At 43.5% G+C, this 21,037-nt stretch overlaps 3 protein-coding genes across 4 annotated transcripts; all 3 read right to left on the bottom strand.

The window, feature by feature from the left end:
• Positions 1 to 184: 184 nt before the first annotated feature.
• Positions 185 to 14,640, bottom strand: LOC100121931 (beta-1,4-N-acetylgalactosaminyltransferase bre-4). 2 transcript variants are annotated; one of them, XM_016982032.3, is made up of 8 exons: positions 14,381 to 14,640; positions 13,478 to 13,925; positions 8,593 to 8,926; positions 6,985 to 7,346; positions 6,407 to 6,643; positions 4,821 to 5,004; positions 3,742 to 3,960; positions 185 to 2,387 (listed from the first exon to the last, which is right to left on the bottom strand). In XM_016982032.3, exons 3-8 carry the CDS (start codon positions 8,748 to 8,750, stop codon positions 2,246 to 2,248), a joined length of 1,302 nt encoding a protein of 433 aa, XP_016837521.1. In that variant the 5' UTR covers positions 8,751 to 8,926; positions 13,478 to 13,925; positions 14,381 to 14,640; the 3' UTR covers positions 185 to 2,245. The 2 variants fall into 2 exon arrangements, with proteins under 2 accessions (XP_016837521.1, XP_031779210.1); XM_031923350.1 differs by lacking the exon at positions 14,381 to 14,640 and adding an exon at positions 14,128 to 14,343.
• A 243-nt stretch (positions 14,641 to 14,883) lies between these two features.
• LOC100121948 (rab-like protein 6) lies at positions 14,884 to 18,160 on the bottom strand. Its single transcript, XM_008214275.4, has 5 exons — positions 17,905 to 18,160; positions 17,618 to 17,830; positions 16,317 to 17,547; positions 15,735 to 16,245; positions 14,884 to 15,661 (listed from the first exon to the last, which is right to left on the bottom strand). The coding sequence occupies exons 2-5, from the start codon at positions 17,742 to 17,744 to the stop codon at positions 15,467 to 15,469; spliced, it is 2,064 nt and encodes a 687-aa protein (XP_008212497.1). The 5' UTR covers positions 17,745 to 17,830; positions 17,905 to 18,160; the 3' UTR covers positions 14,884 to 15,466.
• Positions 18,161 to 18,970: 810 nt separating this feature from the next.
• On the bottom strand, positions 18,971 to 20,927 carry LOC100678331 (histone-lysine N-methyltransferase SMYD3). Its single transcript, XM_031922553.2, has 6 exons — positions 20,697 to 20,927; positions 20,370 to 20,611; positions 19,995 to 20,299; positions 19,650 to 19,923; positions 19,407 to 19,569; positions 18,971 to 19,329 (listed from the first exon to the last, which is right to left on the bottom strand). The coding sequence occupies exons 1-6, from the start codon at positions 20,795 to 20,797 to the stop codon at positions 19,119 to 19,121; spliced, it is 1,296 nt and encodes a 431-aa protein (XP_031778413.1). The 5' UTR covers positions 20,798 to 20,927; the 3' UTR covers positions 18,971 to 19,118.
• Positions 20,928 to 21,037: the final 110 nt, after the last annotated feature.

Below are 21,037 nucleotides of genomic sequence, written 5' to 3'. Positions count from 1 at the left end.
GTCATTTTCATATTCACATACTGTTATCGTCAATTAATAGGGCGCGTCTCGACCGTGCGATTGTGTTATTCAATACCAATATACACGCTATAAAATTTACATGTTACACGAGTGCTAGAAAGAAATCGAGACATTTATGGGTAGTTATTTTTTCACCTTTATTACACATTCAAATTTTACAAGATTTTCTTGGTTTTTACTTTTCTTTTTTTTTTTTTTTTGCAAAAATCAACACATCGTGGCGGAGGACGCACGAAAACTCAATGATCGCGTCGCACAGCCGCGCATAAAACATAACAGATCATCGTTGAAAAATGATGAAGAGGCAATTTGTTTCACAATTCAATCGCAATGGTGAGCGTTCGCTCTGTCTCGAACATCATCACAATCACAGCACCGATAATAGGCGAGCAGGCCGGGCTACTTTGCTGGGAGCAGTAATCGCACGTTCGCTATTTCATTTCATTCGCTTATCGCATCAACGAGGGGTGTGACCACTCTCCGAGTAGCGTGCCCGATTTTTGTCTCTCATTTTATTTTTTCTCCCCTCTTTAACGATTCGTCGTCGTCGTCGTTATACAACCCCGCTTGCTCCAATTTCTCCCTTCTCCTTAATCTCCTTATTCAGAGGCCCGCTAAAAAAATCTATAAGGCCCGGATAAAACGATAGCCTACCCGCGATTAGGGAATGTACGCTAATACGACTATACAATAGAAGACGAAATTGTGCGCAAAACACGCTTGCGCGTCTACGACTTTAAAAAGCACTCGAGAATTTTTTTTTCATTTCTTTTTTACGGAGTTTTTTTATGGAGTTTTTTTTTTAATGCTCGTACAACGCCTCCAATTATGGTTTATACTCAATAATCGATAAAATCAGTACGTCGCTCTTTTCCTCCTCTTCACTTTTATAACCTCCCTACGGGCATGCAGGCTGGTTCTGGAATTAACTTTGTGTTCACGATCATTTCTGTATCGTATGGCTTTCTATATAGATATATACATTTAACAAGTTGTTCGGTGGTTCGGCACGACGAGAGTCGAGAAACAACATCAGGGCGATCGCGCGCGCATAGGATGAGGGTGACACATACACTCACACACAAACACACATGCGCGCACGATACAGTGCTTACACGGCGTTCCTTTCTTCGATCTAAGCGGGGCACAAACTTTTTTTTTGTCATCGCGTGTCTCTCTCTTTCTCGTCTATATACGACGACTTTTGTTCAATTAATGCTTCCTGTGTATAAACGTGTGAAAAAGCCCGCGCCATTTCTCGTCGAAGAAGGGCGCTATTGAAGAGAGGACAATGGGTATACTTTCATTATCATGTCGAGTTATAAAATCAACTTTAGGATTAATGATTTCTTCATCGGCAGTCCCAAACCATCCTCGCTTCTCGTCCTATCACTCATCGTCTACTTTAGGAAATCAGCTCATCCATTTCACTGTGGTTTATATTATCTTAACACGCGCGTATTGGGAGTTTATATATATAATATATATTATACAGTACAATAGTACCGAGAGTCAATAACAATGTACGAATGGAATCGGAGTCTAGTTCTTTTTTTCTTCGTCAGAATGCTTTTTTCCCAAACTTCTCGCGAAAATTGAAAAGTCCATACAAGACTCTCACAAGAAGACTCATTTCTACGCTTTTGGCACATGCTTCCATTTTCATATAATCTTTAAATCTACCTCGCACACTCTCACACGCTCAAAATCGTTGTTCATCGATTTACAATCTTGTTTTGTCGATCGCCATTTTAGCTATAATATATGGTATGTTTATACCTGGACAAAAAAAAGAGAAAAAGAAAGGACAAAAATAAAACACAACAACGCTCTCTCAACAGCAACAACAAGCTACGCGGAGGAAACAAAACTCGCTACATAGAGGAATGACGAAAACAGGTAGTATGTATACGTGTGTGTGTGTGTACAAACGTTGATGAGAACTAAAAAACAAATGCATCGTTCGTCCGACGTCGCTCGTGACGCGAGCGGCGACCGGTGGAGGACAATAGTATAGCAATCGTAAAAAAAGAAAGGATTCTCAAAAAGATCGGTAGTGCGCGCGTATCCCGCGAAATCGATTTTATCTCTTTCTTCTTTTGCTCGTCTCTTCTGCAAAGCTACGTGAAAAAGGCTCTCTGGCCAGTGGATCGATCGAGGCTCGCCAGCGGAAAGGCTGCCGGGTCTGTTCCGCGCGAGTTTACCCGACGATCCAAGGCAGCCATCAGCTGGGCTGTGCCGGAGGAGTCAACCGCGCCAAGAACCAGGTGTACAGCTTTGGCTTCTTCTTCACCAGGATCTCGTACTGAAGATTACTCAGGCCATCGGTCAGGAACCTCTTTTTGCCGGTCTTGAGGAACTCGTACCTAGGGTATAATAAACGTTAAAAATGTTAACATATATTATTCTTGACCCACATTCTCCCGGCCGGTACGTGCGTCTACGGTATCACGAAGCAAAACTTTGCCGAAAGCGGGAATAAAAACTATCGCGAGATGCATTATACATCCAGCGGTCAGTGGAAAAAACGCAACATGAGATAGCTCTTTAATGGTTCGTCATGCAGAAAAAAGCTGCCGCACACGTGTATTCAGGCCACGTCGAACGTTACATATTTTTCTTCTTTTTGCAAGACTAGACACTACACTTTATCGCGTGATCAATCGTCGATCTCGCAGCTCATTAGATGAAAACGAAGCTTACATAAACAAAGCTTTTTTCCGACCTCAAGAAGAGCAAAAAGTCTTCCAATCGAGTTGATATTATCCTCGAGTGCCTCACTTGCATTGCCAACGAGAAGACGGAAAAATAAACCTATTACCGCTATCTCGAGAGTGCGATACAGATAAAGCCGTGGAAAATCATCGCGTAAAATAATCGATATCAAAGCTCTTGAAAATCGTACTCGAGCGACTGAATGCTCTACTGCCAATCGCGCCGTGTTTATTTACAATTTAAAAATAGAACCTCGCGCGCGAGATTCCGTAGTTTCCCGCGCTCGGGCGTATACGTCACGGAAATGCTTTTTTTCCAAATTAAAAGGGTAAAATTAGCATAATCGTGTAAGAGCCGCTGAATTATTGCTTTTAACGCCCGGGACATTCCACTCTCGCTCACCGCTCGCGAGCGCGCGCAAGCTCTTGAGCAAATTGTATTAATCTTCTTTGGGCTAAAACTCATTATTCTCGAAAGTAGTAAAAAGGAGAATAAGAAGCGCGCAGCGCACCGAAGTCTATTTTCAGCTAACGGCTTTTTCGAAAGCACTACGTTATACGGCTCTCGCATAATATTTAACAGCCTCTTTCATACCCCCTTACGTAATTATGACACGACATTCCAGTGACTTCGCGCAATGTCGAGCATAAAGGGATTTCGCCGGGCACAAAAAGAAATAAATAAAACCAACGCACAATGGCAGCAGCAGCAGCAGCAGCAGCAGCGGCGGCAGTAGACGCGCTTCAAAGCCACAAAGGACAATTTACAGTCGCGCACTTTGTTTTCCGCCTAACGATAATGCACCGCGGGAAGAGCGTTACGACTTCCCTTTACTAAAAAAAACGAAGAAGAAATAAGCAAAGAGAGAACGCGTTCTCCGCAACAGCAGCAGCACCGCAAAGTGCTAATAAACACACGGAGGTGCAAACCGCTCCATTATCACGTCGCCCGGAAATATCCCGGGGATTTCCCTCGTGCAGCGTACATATTAGCGCGTACACTTACCGTTTGGGATTTGCCTTTTCCTTCTTATGCGTGAGCATCTTGTACCGCGCGATGTTGGCCGGATAGCGCGAAATGTGCAGGCCACGAGCCTTGATGCGGTTGGCCATGTCGTCGTCCTCGGCGCCCCAGCCCCAGAACACATTGCTGAAGCCGTTCACCAGGCGAAAGTGCTCAGTAGTCATGGCGCTCACGCCGCCGAAGAGGTCGCTGTACGGTAACCTGTTTGCAAGCACGCGTTCCAGTTTTATCATTATATTTTTAATTCTTACAATTCTCGCGTGACTTAATGCTAGAGCATGTAGCGCATACGCGTATGTGAGAGTACAGTAATGCGGAGAGTGTGTAAGTAATAGCCGGACAGATATGTGTGTATATTGGCCCGTGTATTGCGTAAGCGGTCGCGTGCGCGCAAACGAGCGAGCGCCTAGATATGTCATTTAGGCGAGGAGCTAATGCGGACGGAAGTTGGCGTTAGCAACGCCGACGACCGGTAGGTATCCAGTTCCAAAATATACCCGGCGTACACTCGTTTAGGAGTTGCGAAAAGTTTGACCGCGTTAAGCTGCTCTATAGCTCATACACGACGATACCCCTCTCGATTATACCGACTGCCGCGTATAACGATTTTCAATTTGCAGCTCTTTCCCATCTCTCTCGCCCCGACGCGGTTCGCGTGCAATTTCGCTAATTTATTATTCATGTGGCGTGAATAGCCCCGGCAATCGAGACTCGCATTATGCCGAGTTGTACGAGCGTATTTATTTTACTTACGCGGAGAATGAAAAAAAGCTCTGTTTCCCTCTCGTCGTTTCTGCGGAGAATTGAATTCGAGGGCACCGTGTAAATCAGCGTCCGATAAGCGTCAGCAGCGACAAAAAAAAGCAAGCATCTCGCTGATAAATCATCGGAAAAGCACGACACGTCGAAGCCCGTTTTTCCTTCTAATCCGGCGATATAAACAAGGAAGTCCAGATAACTCTCTCCCTTAATCTCCCCCTGCTTTTAGAATCCCGCATTCTCTCTGTCTATATATATATATATAACGCCGCGCTTGCGGCGAAGAGAGAACAAAGACCTGCCTGTAGAGAAATTTATCGACGGCGACGGACATGTGTCTCGGCTGCTCCGGGCAGGTGTAGAGGTTCCTGTCGTTTTCGGGCAGCAGGTCGACGTCGTGGAAGATGAAGCAGTCGAAGGGCCGCTCCTTGAGCGCCTCGACGTAGCCAATGTTCATGAGCATCGCTCGGTTGAACTGGCCGTTGCCTGAAACAGAGAACCGAACAGAGAGATATAGAGAGGGCGAACGCCCGAAATAAGTACTCCGAGAGATGCAGCTGCTCGCGATATATGCGCTTAAGCTATATACATATGCACATGCGGGTAATAAGGGCACGATGAACGCGCGCTCGTATAGATACCCACTCCGCGCTTTCATGCATACTTTACGGGTATATAAAGAGCGCCGGCGCGACGAGCCGGGAATGTAATTTCGCGTCTCTTGCGCGCTATCCCCTTCTTTTTTTTCCACCTATGCACTGCACTCGCGAGGTGGGGTTGATAGCGATGCGACCGATGACTGCTGCACTTTCTGTCTTGCGTTATTTATTATGCACCAGGCAGACTATATGTGACTTTTCATAATTCGCGCGGTGGATATGCCTCGTGCTAGAGAGTTTAATTTGTTTGAGTGCGCTGAATAGTCGAGACGCTCTCGAATGAAGAGAGGGGAGAGACACTTTGTTTTAAAGTATACGAGCTGTAAGATCCTTTCATTGCTTTCATTATTTTATAATATTCTTGCAGATTTTAATTAACCCGACGGAATGTCCGAGTGGAACGAAAATTTGATACTTTTACAGTGCGACATATATTTCGCTTTTGACGCATACAGAGAGGAACTGCGCACGCCACGTCATAAAAAAAAAATATATATATATATATACGAGGTCGAGTGTTCCGCGCTCGCTCCGGATAATTTGCATGATATTGATGCACAAAGCAATTTCCGGTCATCGTAAAAGAATATTTGAAAAATCTCTCTCGTCGCGCGCCGGTTAAAAGTCGCGCGTAGGCGCAGTATACGTGTCGGTATAATAAAGCCGTTGCGTCGAATGAAATAAATAACCAGGAGTAAAAGAGAAGCGCGAAAATTGTCGAAAATCCAGACGCGTCGAGTCAGAGGCTCTCGGAGCTGAGCGCACGAGGATTTACATAAGAGATAATGCGCTCGAAATTGCTCTGCTGCTTCTGCGTGTATTGACTTTGTTTATCATTTCGGCAGTAACCGCGGTTCAATTTGTACGTTGCGGATAATAAAAGCCTGCGCGTTTACATTCAATGCTTCAAACCCGTGTACGCTCTCTGCGCTAGAGATTTTTGAACTTTTACGATTATAATACACGCTCGCAACATCGCGCATCAGCATTTCAAATTCGAACCGCGTGTAAAGCTCGTGCGGCTTTCTAAGAATTCTAAAACAAACTCGCAAAGATAAACCACTGAATATGCAGCACTGCGCCTATACGAAAGCTCCTATCGGCATCATATTCTAAAGCCTCTAGCGCTGCAGCGCATGTAGAATTGATTCGGCTGGTACCGGAAAAAAAAAGTCTCTCTCGCCACTCAGGCCAGCGCGCACAAAAAAGCTGGAGCAGCGATAACTCACCTTCCTGCTCGATAACAAAGATCTGATAGTCGAGCTGCTGGCGCAGCAGCAGCGGGTGCAGATTGTAGAGCAGGGTCATGAGGTGCGGGAATCTGTCGCGGAACGGTATGACGATGGCGACGCGGTAGCGCGCGACGCAGTCCTCCGGCGCACCTCTGCCGCCCTGCTTCACCTTCGCGAAGGCCTTCTCCATGGCTGCGAGATCCGGCGGCGATTTGCTCACTGCTATCGGTCCCACTGTGAATTCGACAAATCAGAAATTCCCAATTAGTTGGCTATTCGGGCCTGTGCGCGCGATAACGGATCAATGCCCCTCTGGGTATATCGATTTCGGAGCTTGAATCGAGCGCCGAGCGGGAATTTGATTTAATACTGATTCTGGATTAAAACTGTAGCCGACTAATCGGGAACGATATCCCCGTTTAATTGAGCAGAAAAGAGCCGCGCCTGGTCGAGCGCGAATTCGGGCGTAGCGCTAGTTTAACGTAGAGAAGAGCTAGTACGCCCTTTTTCACTCTATAAACAGTTAGTCGAATAACGCGAAAGTGTGATGTACAAGCGTTAAAGCGGAATCCTACCGAGATTCGGAGGCACGAGAGGACATCTCGGCGTCTGCGTAGCCGTGGGACTGGTGCTCGTGGACAGCCCGACAGTCGAACTCGTCGCATTTCTCAACCTAATCACGGCCTCGACGTCGAGCGGTGATCCCGAGGAGTTGGTCCGGAGCATCGAGTTCAGCAATATCGAGGAATTGTTCGTCGGTGCGATAACCGCCGACGAGGTGCTGACGAGGCTGGAGTTTCCCGGCGGCGGACCTGCGCCACTACTGGAGTCGTCCTCGTCTTCGTTGTTGTTGTTGTTGTTGTTGTTGTTGATGACGTTGTTGTTACTGCTGGCCGACGCTGGCCCGTAAATCACGAGCGCGCGCTGATGCGGCGGTCTGTTGCGGACAAGGTAAAGAAAGAGTATTTGCATACATCGGTTATTTCAGGCTCGATATTTTAGTTTCTCGCGGTATCGGTCGAATCGAAACCAGTATTCGCCAGAATAATCTTACGCTTCGTGTATATACGTATATGTAACGAAAATCTACTTTTGCGTCGCAGCTCGTGCATGCATAAAGGAAAAGAGGCGAGAGTCTCCCGCGGCTTCTCCTCGACGTCGGTCAATCTTTAATAATCGATCGGATGCAACATTGATTGGCCGAAAGAGGACGCGGTATTAAATATAATTGGGTCATTTCGTTCCGCGCGCGTCGCTGTAAAGATAGGAAGAAAAAAGGAGGAATCAAATTTTCCTGACGCAACACATACACAGGGATATTATATTATGTGTATGTGAATGACGCAAGATGAACGCGCGCGATAGGACAATTGCTTCATCGAACGCCCGTCGATTCTTCTCTTCGACGCTTTTTGACTTCTATGCCCACATATATATGTATGCATAGCGTGTCGAGTGCGGAACGTGCCTTAACTCGGAGCTGGGCCGCAGCTCGAAATTGTTCCACGATTATAGGCATACTTTGCTCTTTCCGAGAGAAATGATTAAACAACTAAATGTAGTTAATAAGCGACAATTAAAAAACTGTTACAGGACAACTATCCAGCCTATATCTTATATCTCACCTGCGGCAATGAGACTGTTTGGATATGTCTATATATCATAGCTCATAAAGTTATTTATGTAAAATACAGCTGAAACAAACAATTAGAGACGACAGCGCGCGCAGTATACAGCAGAGTCGGTATATAATTAACGAGCAATTAATACCTGGACGCATCAATCAAGCGCCAACATTCGGCATCATTAAAAGCCCATCAAGTCCGCGTTTACACTCGCTGAAAGACCGCGACATTAGGAACGAAACGCACGAGCCACTTGGGTTACAGCAGAGCCGATATTAATTAAACGCTCGCTCTACTCCATACACGATGAAGAAAAAAATTCATACTATATGTACGAACACAAATGGACCTCGAACACACAGTCCTATACAAACGCACGAGCTGCGCGTATGCTGGCAATTACCGGTCGTATTGATTTTGAAAAATCATCCTTGAACAAAAGTGTAAAAACATCGTATCACCACTATCTCAACATGTACGTAATTCAACTTGCGAGCAATCGCACGATCTACAAGTGAAAATAAAATGTACGTATATGAAAAAATATAATATACTGACCGACTGGTATTAATGGTGAAAATGGTCTCGATCGATCGTCGATCGATAGCCCCGCTGAGTAAGTACTGCAAGGCTATGAGGACGAAGACGATGCAGGCGAGGGCCTTATAGATGTGGGCCCGGTGCCACGGAGCCGCCACGGCTGCAGCCACAGTCATCGCATCCACGTGACACCATAACTATCATTCCAGCCGACTGTGCACCCTTAGTTCCTCTTCTATTATTGTATCATGAATGCGTGATCCTTTGGATATGTGCGAGCGAGGTAACGACCAGTTCCGGCGAGAGCGCGCAGCTGACTGACTGACAACTGCCACCCTCGAGTCGCCGATTCCTGCGAATGCGAAGAAATAAGGACGTTGATGTACAGTAGAGACCGAGTGGGTTTTAGGGATAATGGGGTGCCTCTTTCTCTTTGCGTAAGCGCTTTTTATACGCAGTCTATGCGTGTCAATAAGTCCATGTAAATAATATACAGCGTATACAGTGGTAAAGTTATTTTTGTATTTGGATTTAATTATTGAATTGCTCGCGCGTGTATACCTATGTATGCACATTCGATTATAACGTTCTTTTTTAACGAGCTATAACGATAATCGCGGTGTAGCCGCGGCTTCGCGTTTACGATCAAGTACGAGCTGCTGCTGTATGCGCCATTAACGTTTTTACGCAGAGAATGCACGAGAGGCCTGCGGAGAATATTTATTTATTTATTATTATTTTTTTTTTTTTTTGCATCTCTCGATGCGGCACGAGCGCATGCGAAATAACGGCTCGTTGGGTATACGAATTAAAAGCGCTTCGAACAAAAAGCTAATGCGACCGCGCGCATTATACGGAAACGCGTCGCTAAGAGGATTAACGCGAGTGCGCGGGAAATTCAAACATATTGAAGATCAGCGCGCGGGCGGAATCTGATTCTCATGCAGATTTTGTGGGCCGAAATTCCCTCTCTATGTCTTTTCGATGCTCTGCAATTCGAAACAGAACCGATCGCGCAAAAACACGTTCGATCGCTCGGATACATACATATATATATATATATATATATATATGCCTGGCGGCAACGTTATTGATAAATTAAGCAGCAGCACAAACAGCGTTCGAAACTTTTGAGATTGTACAGCTCGACGATGCCGCGGGCGATAACAGTCTCGACAAAAGGCCCTTTCAGTCTTCCTTAACTTCTCCAACTGTGTGTGCGCCGCGTGTGTTTATATTCATACGACGTCTAGGCGAAGCATCAATCGCTATGTCGATAAAAACTCAAAACCCGACGATTCACGTCGCTAGTCACACACAGAGCAGCGCAGACAGACTTATCGGGCGCTTATTAAATTTCGCGACGGGCCAGCTGATAGTGCGCGGCTCTGTGACATTTTTATTACCCTGTTTACAGAGCCGGTCCTTGTACGCGCGATCAAGAGAAAATGAACGAAATAAAAAAAAGACAAAGGGGCGGTGCACGGAGAGACGACGTTTTGCAATGCGCCGCTCGTAAATTTTCGCCGATATGAGATTCCGAGTTCATGGCTCGGAAACGTTTCGATTCGGCTCTCTCTCTCTCGCTCTATAACGTATTACAGTAGATGAAGTGGAGAGGCGATTCCCGGGGAATAAGGCATCGCATCCGCGCGCGAAGTGAATCGCCGATTGGCTTTTTCTTTTCGCTCTACGCGGAACTTATAACGCATATCCTACAGATAAAAAATGGAAAAATGGGCTCTAAGAACGAGACGTGGAATTACTACTTTTATGCGCAAACAGTTGAATATTACGTCCCCGCGCGATGCAGAGGCGAGATTAACGTTATTAAGCGCGCAAACAGCCCCGTGTCTGGTCGAACGAGACTTTATCTACTTAGGCCGGTTAGCGCCTGCGGCATTAGTGCACAAATACATTTACCAGCTAATTCCTACGTTATTAAATCCGCGCGCTCGCAGCTCTGTAACCGCATTGTTCTCTCTCTCTCTCTCTCTCCCTCTCTCTCACGGATTCCCTCGGCGGAGAACGAGTGTTAATTTTCTTTTTTGCCTCAAGGCCATACGTGCGCGCGCGCGCGCGCGAACTTTAGCACTGCACAAAAGGTTTCTTTTCAGGAATATCCTCCCCCTGACGCGCAACACGGGGCTGTTCCATTAATAGCGTGTAGGTCGAGAGAAGAAGAGGAGAAAGAAGAAGGTATAACATAGCGTACACACTATCGGCGGGGGCGAGAATTATTGACTCAATTCGAAACCACTTGGGAACTCGATTGCCGTAAGTGGACGGCTAATTAGGTACGATGCTATCGGCGCTCGAATATTATTCTTCGTTTGATTTAATAAAGCATCGATAAAGCCCGATAAGCTTGTCTAATTGATAATTGCGCGATTATCGCGAGTTATATACACTTTTTTTATTTCGGGGCTACGCGGCATAATCGCTATCTTTATTAGCCACGTAGGTTATTTGCGCAAGCCTATGTGTGTGTGTGTGTGTGTGTGTAGAATGAGAGTTTTACGCGCTATACTCGCGCGCGCCGTGGAAATATCAGATAAGAGAAACCAAGTTTTCTATTTTACAAACATGATCAATTCGGATGTGTATTACGTACGAATACGTAATGCACAATGCTCGAGCTTCGCACAATCGATCAGCGAAATTTAATTAGTCGCCGCGCAACTTTTCCTCCATATCGCGGCCACTCATCATTATCAATAAACTCACCGGCGATGTGTTTACGTATGCTTATATGTTCACGAGGCTTATTTCCTATTCACGTCGCCGCTCACGCACTCGCGAAATTAATGACACTTTTTCCCGATGTGTGGAAAAAAAATGACGATAAATCGAGCTTCCCGCAACAACGAAGGCGAGAAAAACTACAATATAGTATAGGAGCTTTATTTATTCAAGCGCGCGATTCAGCGTCGCGTTCGCGTATAAAAATTATTATCGCCGCGCGCGGCCTTCTATCCCGCGGGGCAATTAAAACTCGCCCGACGGCGCGAAAATTAAACATCGTACCAGTTCCATTTTCCCGCTTCACTTCTCTCTCGTTCCATGGCGAAGGATTTACGAGCGAGAAAAATCGCGCAGGTGTATTATACGGCAGCGAGAAAGAAGAAGCTAATTCGCCGCGCGGTTTGCGTCATTACGCATTGCGACACTACGGCGTATAACAATACACTGAGCTTCGCTTCTTCTTCCACTTGTTCGTTTTTTTTTTCTTTAACGGACGCGAATTCCGGCGCGAATTTTTTCCCGATGAGCGAAAGTCGGGCTGTATAGGAAGCTGCAATCGCGCGGTCCGGATCTCTCGTTAGGCCCGTTGTGTAACGACTCGATAAATAATGCATCGCTCGGCGATTGTTACGCAAAATAGCGGTAGTAGCGCGCGCGAGCTCGAAAAAAAAACAGAGAGAAAATTAGATCGCGATTTTTCGCGAGCGGTGAAGGGGAACGAGGTCGCTTGTGTGTCGGTTTTTCGCGAATTTAGCGAGAAGAGCTCTTTTTTCCTCTTCGGTTTTTATACACAATACACGTATACGGACACACTCACGGGTCGAATGTTAATTCGCGGCGGGACGAGATTTGAAAGAGGAATAATAAGAGAGAGAGAGAGAGAGAATAACAAGAAGCGAGCGCATAAGCAGTGCTTCGAGGATTCCATAATTAGCGGAAAAATTCAAAAGTATATACTCATAATGTTATTTTCGAACCCGGATTCGAGAAGAACCTGTTAAGCGAAAACTATTCCATCTCCAGTACACTCACAACTAGTATAAAAACGTCAATCCTTTATGCAGGCATTCAATGTCAATTGAGCTCCGTAGATTTGTGCACGTCAATCGCGACGACGTCTCCTCGAATAAGAGCGCGAGAGAAAAAGGTTCCCCCCTATGCGCACTGCACACGTGCCCTGCGGCTCTCGGCGACGAAGAAAACCGTCCTAACTCGTCCACGTGATTCCGCCGAGCGTTACACATATGATAAACGCGCTCGGCACGCGCGCACTCTATACGCACCGCGAAGCTTCAATGTTAAGCGCGTGAGTGATGTGTCGCATCATCGTGCGTGTGCCGATCCGCGTGTAATTGCCCATTTGCATGACGTGTGTGTTATGTTACGCTCTTTCTCTCTCTCTCTCTTATCTTCGCCGCTACTTTTTTTCGCGGCCTCGTTCTCGCCGACCCTTTTTAATTAGCCCGCGTGGATATCAGTGCGTGTGAGAAAACAATCGCGTTGCGTGTATTATTAGATGGGTCAGCGGGACGATCAAATATTCGAAGCGAGCGAGGCGAGATTTTATCTCTGTGCGCGCGTTTATTATTGACGACGCGAAGAGACCGCAATTACCGTTATGACTCTCGGCCGCGCTTTTTTTTTCCTATGCTCGCAAGCGCCGTGTATAAATACAAGCACGTATGTAGAGACGCGCGATAGTTATGATACACTGCGCTGTTGGGCTTTGGAATAAACAAAACATGCCTCTCTCGCAAATCCCGGGGGCGAGTGTATGCGGAAAAAAGGAGAATCAGAGCAGCCGTCGCTTTCATCTCGCTCTCTGCGGGCGCGTATGAATAGTCGCGAGATAATCGATATATGTAATGCATTTACGCAGAGAGAGAGTGAGAGAGAGAGGAGGGATATTCTCGCGACTTCTGCCTGACGACGACTGAAAGGGGTTAAAGGCGAATCCTTTGAAAATAGAATAATCTCCGGGCTCTCTCTCTCTCTCTCTCTCTCAGTGGAAAGAGGCGAATTTCCCCGGCCTCGAGAGCGCGATGAATGCGCGCTCGTTTGGCTCTTTGCAAAGCCGTGCATACGCGTTATGTCATATACGCGAATGCAGTGTGTATAGGTATATAGGATCGGAGAGAGAGAGAAAGCTGCTACTCACCTGTATACAAGAACGTCGCAGAAGAGCGGAGGATTATAATCTCGCACAGCGGTGCTGTTTACCCGCGATTCCTGCGCAGAGCTCTCTTATCGACTGCACCGGAGAGAGAGAGAGAGAGAGAGAGCGAGAGAGATATAAGCCCCCCCCCCGGCAGGTGCAGCCCCGCAAGTGCAGAGAGAGACAGACCCCCTTCTCTCTTTCTCTCCCCTTTATCTCTCTGCACCTCTTGATATGCCTCTTCTTATTCTTCCTCTTCGAGTGTATGTGTGAGTATATACACTGCAGTCCGCTTTGTTGTTTACCCCAGCACGTGAGAGCAGCTGAGGGTCCCCGTCGCAGCGCGACACTCTTTTTAATCAGAGAAGCTGCAGCGCCGCCAGAGACGAGGAAAAGACGTGTGCGCTGACATTCCGCACGTGCAGGTTAAAGCCGCCGTCGTGATATTCGGCTGAAAACGAAAAACGTGTGTAGGTTGAGAGAGGAGAGAGAGAGAGAGAGAGAGAAAGAGAGAGAGAGAGGTGGTTCTCGGCGAGCCGAGTATCGACTGGATACTATATGTATACAACGCGGTACAGCACAGCACTCCTCTCTCTCTCTTTCGCCGCGTACAGTAGCGGAGCACGGATATGTAGGTGTGCATTTGCGCGTACGTAGACTTGCAGCAGAGCTGCTGCTGCTGTACACAAGGATACGCGGAACGTGTGAGCTGTACACCTTTACAGGCACGTCCACTCTTCTCTGCGAGGCGGCGAAGGAGAGTCGAAAGAAAACGGTATTGTGGACGTAGGTAGGATAATCGCGCGCGTGTAGGTATGGCAGAGAGAGAGAGAGAGAGAGAGAAAGAGACCGAGTGACTGTCAATTTTTTCCTCGCGACTTTTGACACACACACACGCACACTCACCACGACGATGCGGAAGGACACTGCAGCAGCAGTAGCCCGTGAATGAATCAGAAACACTGCTCCCTATACTTATATCTGTGCACGCGTTATATGCGTCGATTCGGACGAGGACCGCGCGCGCGCGGCGCGATAGCAGCAGCGAGAGAGGAGAGCGACGGCCTCTCTCTACTGGCTACTCTCCTGAGGAAGACTGCCGCGCAGAGCTGGCTCCGTGATTCGAGCTGCTCTCTCTCTCTCTCTCTCTCTCTCGCTCTGCAACTCTTCTGCGCTCAATCCCACCGCCACCGTGCAGAGTGAGCACGTGTGCGTTTATTGCTCTACCATCCGCGGGTGGGGATGTGCTCGAGTGTGCGTGTTCTATCGTGCTACTGCAAGCGAACGTCGACATCTCGCGGGTGGACGAGGAGGAAACCCGATGCTTGTATCGACTGCGGGTCGTCTCGAGTGCGGCGGGTGAGTTTGTTTTTGAATTTTCGCAGTGTAATGAAACAGAGAACAGTCGATTGCGTGGTATATGTACATTTATAAACAATAATTATTTGGATATACGTAACAATATAATTTCCATATACATTTATACTTTTCTCTTTAGACATATATAGAATTATTTCCTTTTTTTTTGCCTTTCGATTTTCACCACCGTAAGCATTCAAATATTATGTATTTTATCTGCGTTGCAAGTAGATTTGCTTAAATATATCTATGATTTTTTTGCTTTTTTTTATTACTTTACGCACTCTCTCACCTGTATAATATAATAGTTAAACCTCTGCCTTGAAACGTAAGTATGCGGTTTAAGAATCGTATGATGCGATGTTAGTATTACGTGGAATGAATACCATTTAAACGCATGCTTACAAACTTATAGGCTGACCTTAAATCTTAAATGCATTAAATAGAAGTTTTTTAGTCTTTCGTGATAGAGATCAGTGACTTATTGTTGCTGTTGCGACCTTGATTGTTTTTTTAGTACATACTAAAATAAGACTGGAAGCTGTTGTCGAGAACTCATTAGGTATTTTCAGATAGAAAAAATCAGTTATAAAAACATCGAAAATTCCCCCGGACGGGTAGAGATTTATTGGCTTAAATAGCTTCGTAAGCCGCCTCGACACCGGCGGGTCCGCTCGATCCGTTCAAGAACTCCTCCAGCTCATCTCGCTTTCTGTTCTCTTCTTTTTTTGACGATCGCCGCTTCTTCTTTTCCGATTTTTCAGACTTTTCCTTCTCCTTGTCTTTGTCTTTGGATTTCTTCTTTTTCTTCTTCTCCTTATCTTCGGTCTGAAAAAAATACGCGCGAGAAATAATCAAAAACAGTCCGGCAGATTTTATCACTGAAGCTGTATTATCTTACCTTATCCCTATGCTTCTTTTTCTCCTTCATTACCGGACTACTGCCATTAGAACTAAGGTGACGTATACTACTGTTGTCCAGAAGTTCTAGATGAACGTTAGAGCTGGTAACACTCGCATCCAGACTCTTATCGCTCAGCTCGTGCCTATCCTTCTTTGTACCCACGCTACTGCTCACGTCCTCGCCGCCTTCGGGACTCTGCCTCCACTTGGTGTCTTGGCCCAGCCAACTGTCGAACGTGTCATCGGAATTACCGTCATTCTGATCGTCTATGCGCATTTTGTTGGCGATCTGCAGCTCCTGTTCGATGGACGACGCGGAGTCGCGTTTTGTAATTTGAGGTCGCGGCTCGAAATTTGATTCGGCTCCCAGAGAAATTTCCCCTCGTTTGTGCCTCTGCTTGCTGAGGGGGTTCTCGGCTAATTTTGGCTGTACCGATACCGGCATCTCGTCGGCTGATGATAGGTCGTCCTCGAAACCGGCCACCAGAGGATTTCCTGTTTCTGTATCACTATAAAGCAAGAGAGTTGCAATTAAATCAGTTTCATCATTGGTTCATTTGAATATTGATGGAGGACATACCTATCGGAATCAAGCTGCTTCCTCTGGCTTCCTTGAGAATTCGATTGGCTGTTGTCTTCCAAGAATGATTTGTCCAGGTAGCCATCATCAGGCACAAAGTCTTCTACACTTGCTACTGATGCACTAGGGTAGGATTTGAAGCTTTCCAAAGATTTATCCTTCTCCGACTCTTTCTTACCGGTCAGTTTTGAAACAAAAGATTGTGATCTGGTGCTTAATTCTTTCTTGTCTGAATTAATACTAATGGACGATTTGTTATTTGGAAATTCTGGGGCACTACTGCTATTTGGCTGAGTCACATGTTCTACTTTGCTATTGCTACTAACTACTCCCTGTGATTGTACTTCTTTTTTCATAAGTATTCTAGAATCCATGTTTTTAACAGGTATTGGTGTGCCACCACCAATTGGACCCAAAACCCTTCCAATGGATCCAGTTGGGTTATTGATCTGACCATGGGGGCTCAGCGAAGACGTAACATTTGGAACTAAAGCAGTAGCAGACACAGAGTCTGCCATTGCTCTTCTCTTGTTGACCAGATTGTCCAAAAATTTATTGTAATCTGCATCGTCGCTCTCTTGAAACAGATCAAGCTCTTGAACAGTCAAGAGAGTCTCTTCCTTATTTGTCTCTAGCTGTTGCAAAAGAGTCTCCCTTTGCAATTGTAAAAACGGAAGATTAAAGAACTTGTGCAACAGTTTCAATCCAAAGCCATTCCTCATCGAAGATTCAGCGTATCTTACTTGTGCAGTTCTCTCTCCCAGTGAATCAATGAAGTAAGTGACATGATCTGCGGTGACAGTTCTGTGGTGGGACATGTCGCAGTGATTGCCCAAAACAATGACTGGTATGTGACTGGGTACTTTGGGAAGTTCTCTCTGAACATAATCAAAAGTCCACTGCTTAGTGATATCCATCATAATTATGACACCGTTTGTTCCTTTGTAAACATCTAAGAATTCAGCATCCAGTGCTGGCTCCTCAATAACATTCTCAGCAGGTATAACATTGTCCATCTTTAGGCCTTCCATTTTTTTTCTACGTCTACCACGATCAACCACATCCCATACTTCAACTTTAACAACGTCATCGGTGGCCTTGTAATTCCACTGAATGCTTGCTACTTGAATTTCTTCTGTAGGTATATACTCTTCAACAAATTTTTGACCTTGCAGTCTGTGAAATAAACAAGTTTTGCCAACATTCCTATCTCCCTTTATTATAATTTTCACTGTAAAATAGAACAAACGATCAGAGCAATTGCAGAGCATAATTTTGTTGAGATTGTTTTGAATACTCACTATTATACTGGACTCCTTTCGCGAACTTCCTTTGCAAATTAGTTGGCATTGATTGATGCGCTGGTCTCGGAGACGGACTAGCCACCCCATCGGACTTGCCAGCTAATCTCTTGAATGCCGAAAGCATTTTGACTTTCTTTCTAATTTAACTTGGAAAATTATAACTAAGAGTATCCTAAAGTACTTGTACCATGAAGATAACAATAATGCTTACTGAAATAGAGCAGTGAAAGTCTAAGTATTGGTTGATTATGTATATTTGATTAATACAAAAACACTGCACTTACGCAAATAAATAGATTAATTTACATGTTGAAGACGACTTTAAATAAACATATAACAAATTAATAATTAACGATTTATAAAAAATAAAGCAATTACTAGCATATCAGACCTATCTGATGAGGTCTGACAGCTGATGGTAAACCAGCTGGCATCTTATACACTTAACCTATATACTCGTGAATCTCGGTCTTGCTTATATATATATGTGTGTGTGCGTGTATGTATCAGAATCCATACTTGCACCGCTGCGTTCGCGTGAATGCGCGGTGAAATAATAAGTATTTAAACATGGCCGCTATCGGCAATGTATTTTATAAAAATTTTAAAAAATCATTTAATTAATCATGCAATGCGGCCAAAGCTTGTCTTAAATTCGCTATACACAAAAAAAGTGTCACGCTCACTCAGGACATATAAAATCTTGCGAATATTTGGCTTTATAGTTCAAGTAAATTATATATTTACCATTTTCAAAGTATACCTATATATATATATATATATATATATATATATATATATATATATATATATATATATATATATATATATATATATATATATATATATATATATATATATATATATATATATATATATATATATATATATATATATATATATATATATATATATATACACACATTCCGAGCTTTTCATACTCCGATTCCTGGCGCGAAATTTAAATATAGGTACTACTTGGGCAGAATTTCTGGCCAACGCGTGTTAAAACGAGGTTTATCTGAAATTACTGGAAATATCCTGAAAAGAATTTCTGATACTTAGTACTTTATTTTAAAAAATTTTGACCAGAAATTCTGCCCTGATAGTGATTAATAACATGTCACTGAAAACTTCACCAAAGAAATATCAAAGTGATGTTGGATGAAACAAATTAAGGAGGGCTACACCTACCTTGCAACGTTATAAATTTGTTTTTATGATTAAATTTTCATAAATTATTAATTTTCATTTGTCGATTTTTGACAAACATGTAATAATACGAATCAAGTAAAAATCAAGTTACTCGCGAATACAATTTAAATGAGGCGTGATAATGATAATTCATAATTAGACGTTAATTTTGTCTCAAATTTATTAAATCAATACTTTATAAAAGCACATTTTACAAACAAAAGCCATTAAAAATCGTGAAAGACTCAGTCAAATATAAATATTATATAGTGTGGTACCCTGTTATAAACAAGTCATGGAATTTTCACTGTTGACTTTCCACAATGGCTTGACAAAGTAATGGTTTTAAATTCTCCTTAAACAACGAATGCTTCTCTCCATGCGTGATTCTAAGAATCTTATCAGCTTTTGTCAACATATCTAAAGCTGACTTTGGTTTATCCAAGTGTAATTGAATCTTTCCTAACATCAAATATAGTATACCTGTTAATGGATGAATTTCTCCATAGTAATGTCTGAAATAGAACACAAATTAGCATTAAAAAAATTAGTATCGTAATATAATTTTTAGTTGAATAAAAATTATTATTACAAATAGCCTGGCAGTAGTTCAATTCCAAAAGTTTCAGCATCTTCCCAGTATCCTAAATTGACTGAAGCATCAAATGCTGATTCTATTGTTCGAACATGTTGAATATTCAAAGGATGCAACAATCCCTTCTGTTTATTTAGACATGTTTTACTAATATCAAGATCTATATAAATCCTTTTGTTAAGAAAAGTAAAAATGAAAAAATATTACTGTAATGTAACTATTCTAATAATACAAGGATACAAGCTACATTTTTCATAGTTTCAAGGTGGTGCGCGGTAAATTCACTAACTTCCTTGAATTTCTCTTTAAAAGCAGAGGAAATCTTTTTTGCACATTTTCGGCAAGATTCCTCTTTAATATCACATGTACTTTCACAGGATGAACATATTGCAGCTGTAGCATAAGTCTCTGGATCCTTGCATCTTTCACATTCACACAAAAAGTAATAAGTGTTTTGTAGTTCTGTACATCTAGTACTTGTAGTATTCAGTACATCAATATATGAAATATGTATCTGTAACAATAATAATTTTATTAATATAATCATTAATTGATAATAAAGCATTTAAAGGTAGTTATTAGTACTTGTGACCAATCTAAGCGAGGTATATCTTCCAGGGCTCTGATTAAGATTGTCGTGCCTTCAAAAACAGCAACTGCATTTGGTTTACAACTATGGTCTATTACAGAGGGGCCTAAATAAATACCAACACCTATACTATTCATATCTGGATCCAATATATTGTATGAATTGACACAGATTCGACCATACAGTCCTAATATTTCTGCAGAATTTGGTAGCGTGGTACCTTCCATAAAATCTTCTAGAACTTGACACAGAGAAACAAAATGTTCAATTCGCTTTGGGTCATTCTTTATGTCGGTGTAATCTGAAATGAGACATTGTTCATCAGAAAATTATTAATACCTGGGATAATAAGAGAATTACTTTGATCTTACGAGACATCAAGTCTTTGAATTTTCTATATGCATTTTTTGCATAATAGTCTTTTTCGTCTCCTCCACCTTTTTGAAGTTTCACAATGATTCGAGCCATCAGACGGGCTGCATCTGGAATAGTTCTGGGTGCTATGCGTTTTAAATTGATACATTCGGATTTGTGTACACTCCAGGATTCTTTTTGACAGGAGCGGTCGCAGTAGTAAACATACTGGCATCCTGAACATTTTAAAAGTTTTCCACTAAAATGAATAAAACAGGTTGTAAGTGTATAATTAAACACGATTAAACAACCTCAAATAAAAACAATACACTATAGAATGATACCTCTTGAAACAGTAATCACAGTGGTTATCTTTGTGTTTTGAACTTAGAACGTATGCAAAGGGTTTCGAACTTATGAGGCAGTCTCCTTTTTTAATCTGCATTTCATGATTTTCATTAAAAAATTGTACGCCCGGCAAGATTGATTTTTTACTCTTTTTTCACTCGAACGGAAAACGTCTCGACGAACGCGATGGATGTCAAACCGCGGGTCTGTATATGTAGATACGTAATATACATATAAATATATATCCATGCGCATAACCTATACCTATATTATAAAACGCTCAAGCAGACGATAACGTTATTCATGCGTCTTCGTGAAGTGTTACAAATATAGAAAT

This window comes from Nasonia vitripennis, chromosome 2 (assembly GCF_009193385.2).
Source record: "Nasonia vitripennis strain AsymCx chromosome 2, Nvit_psr_1.1, whole genome shotgun sequence".
NCBI classification, from domain to species: domain Eukaryota; kingdom Metazoa; phylum Arthropoda; class Insecta; order Hymenoptera; family Pteromalidae; genus Nasonia; species Nasonia vitripennis.
Note: the sequence above shows the minus strand (reverse complement) of the source record. Positions and strands in the feature narration are given on the sequence as shown.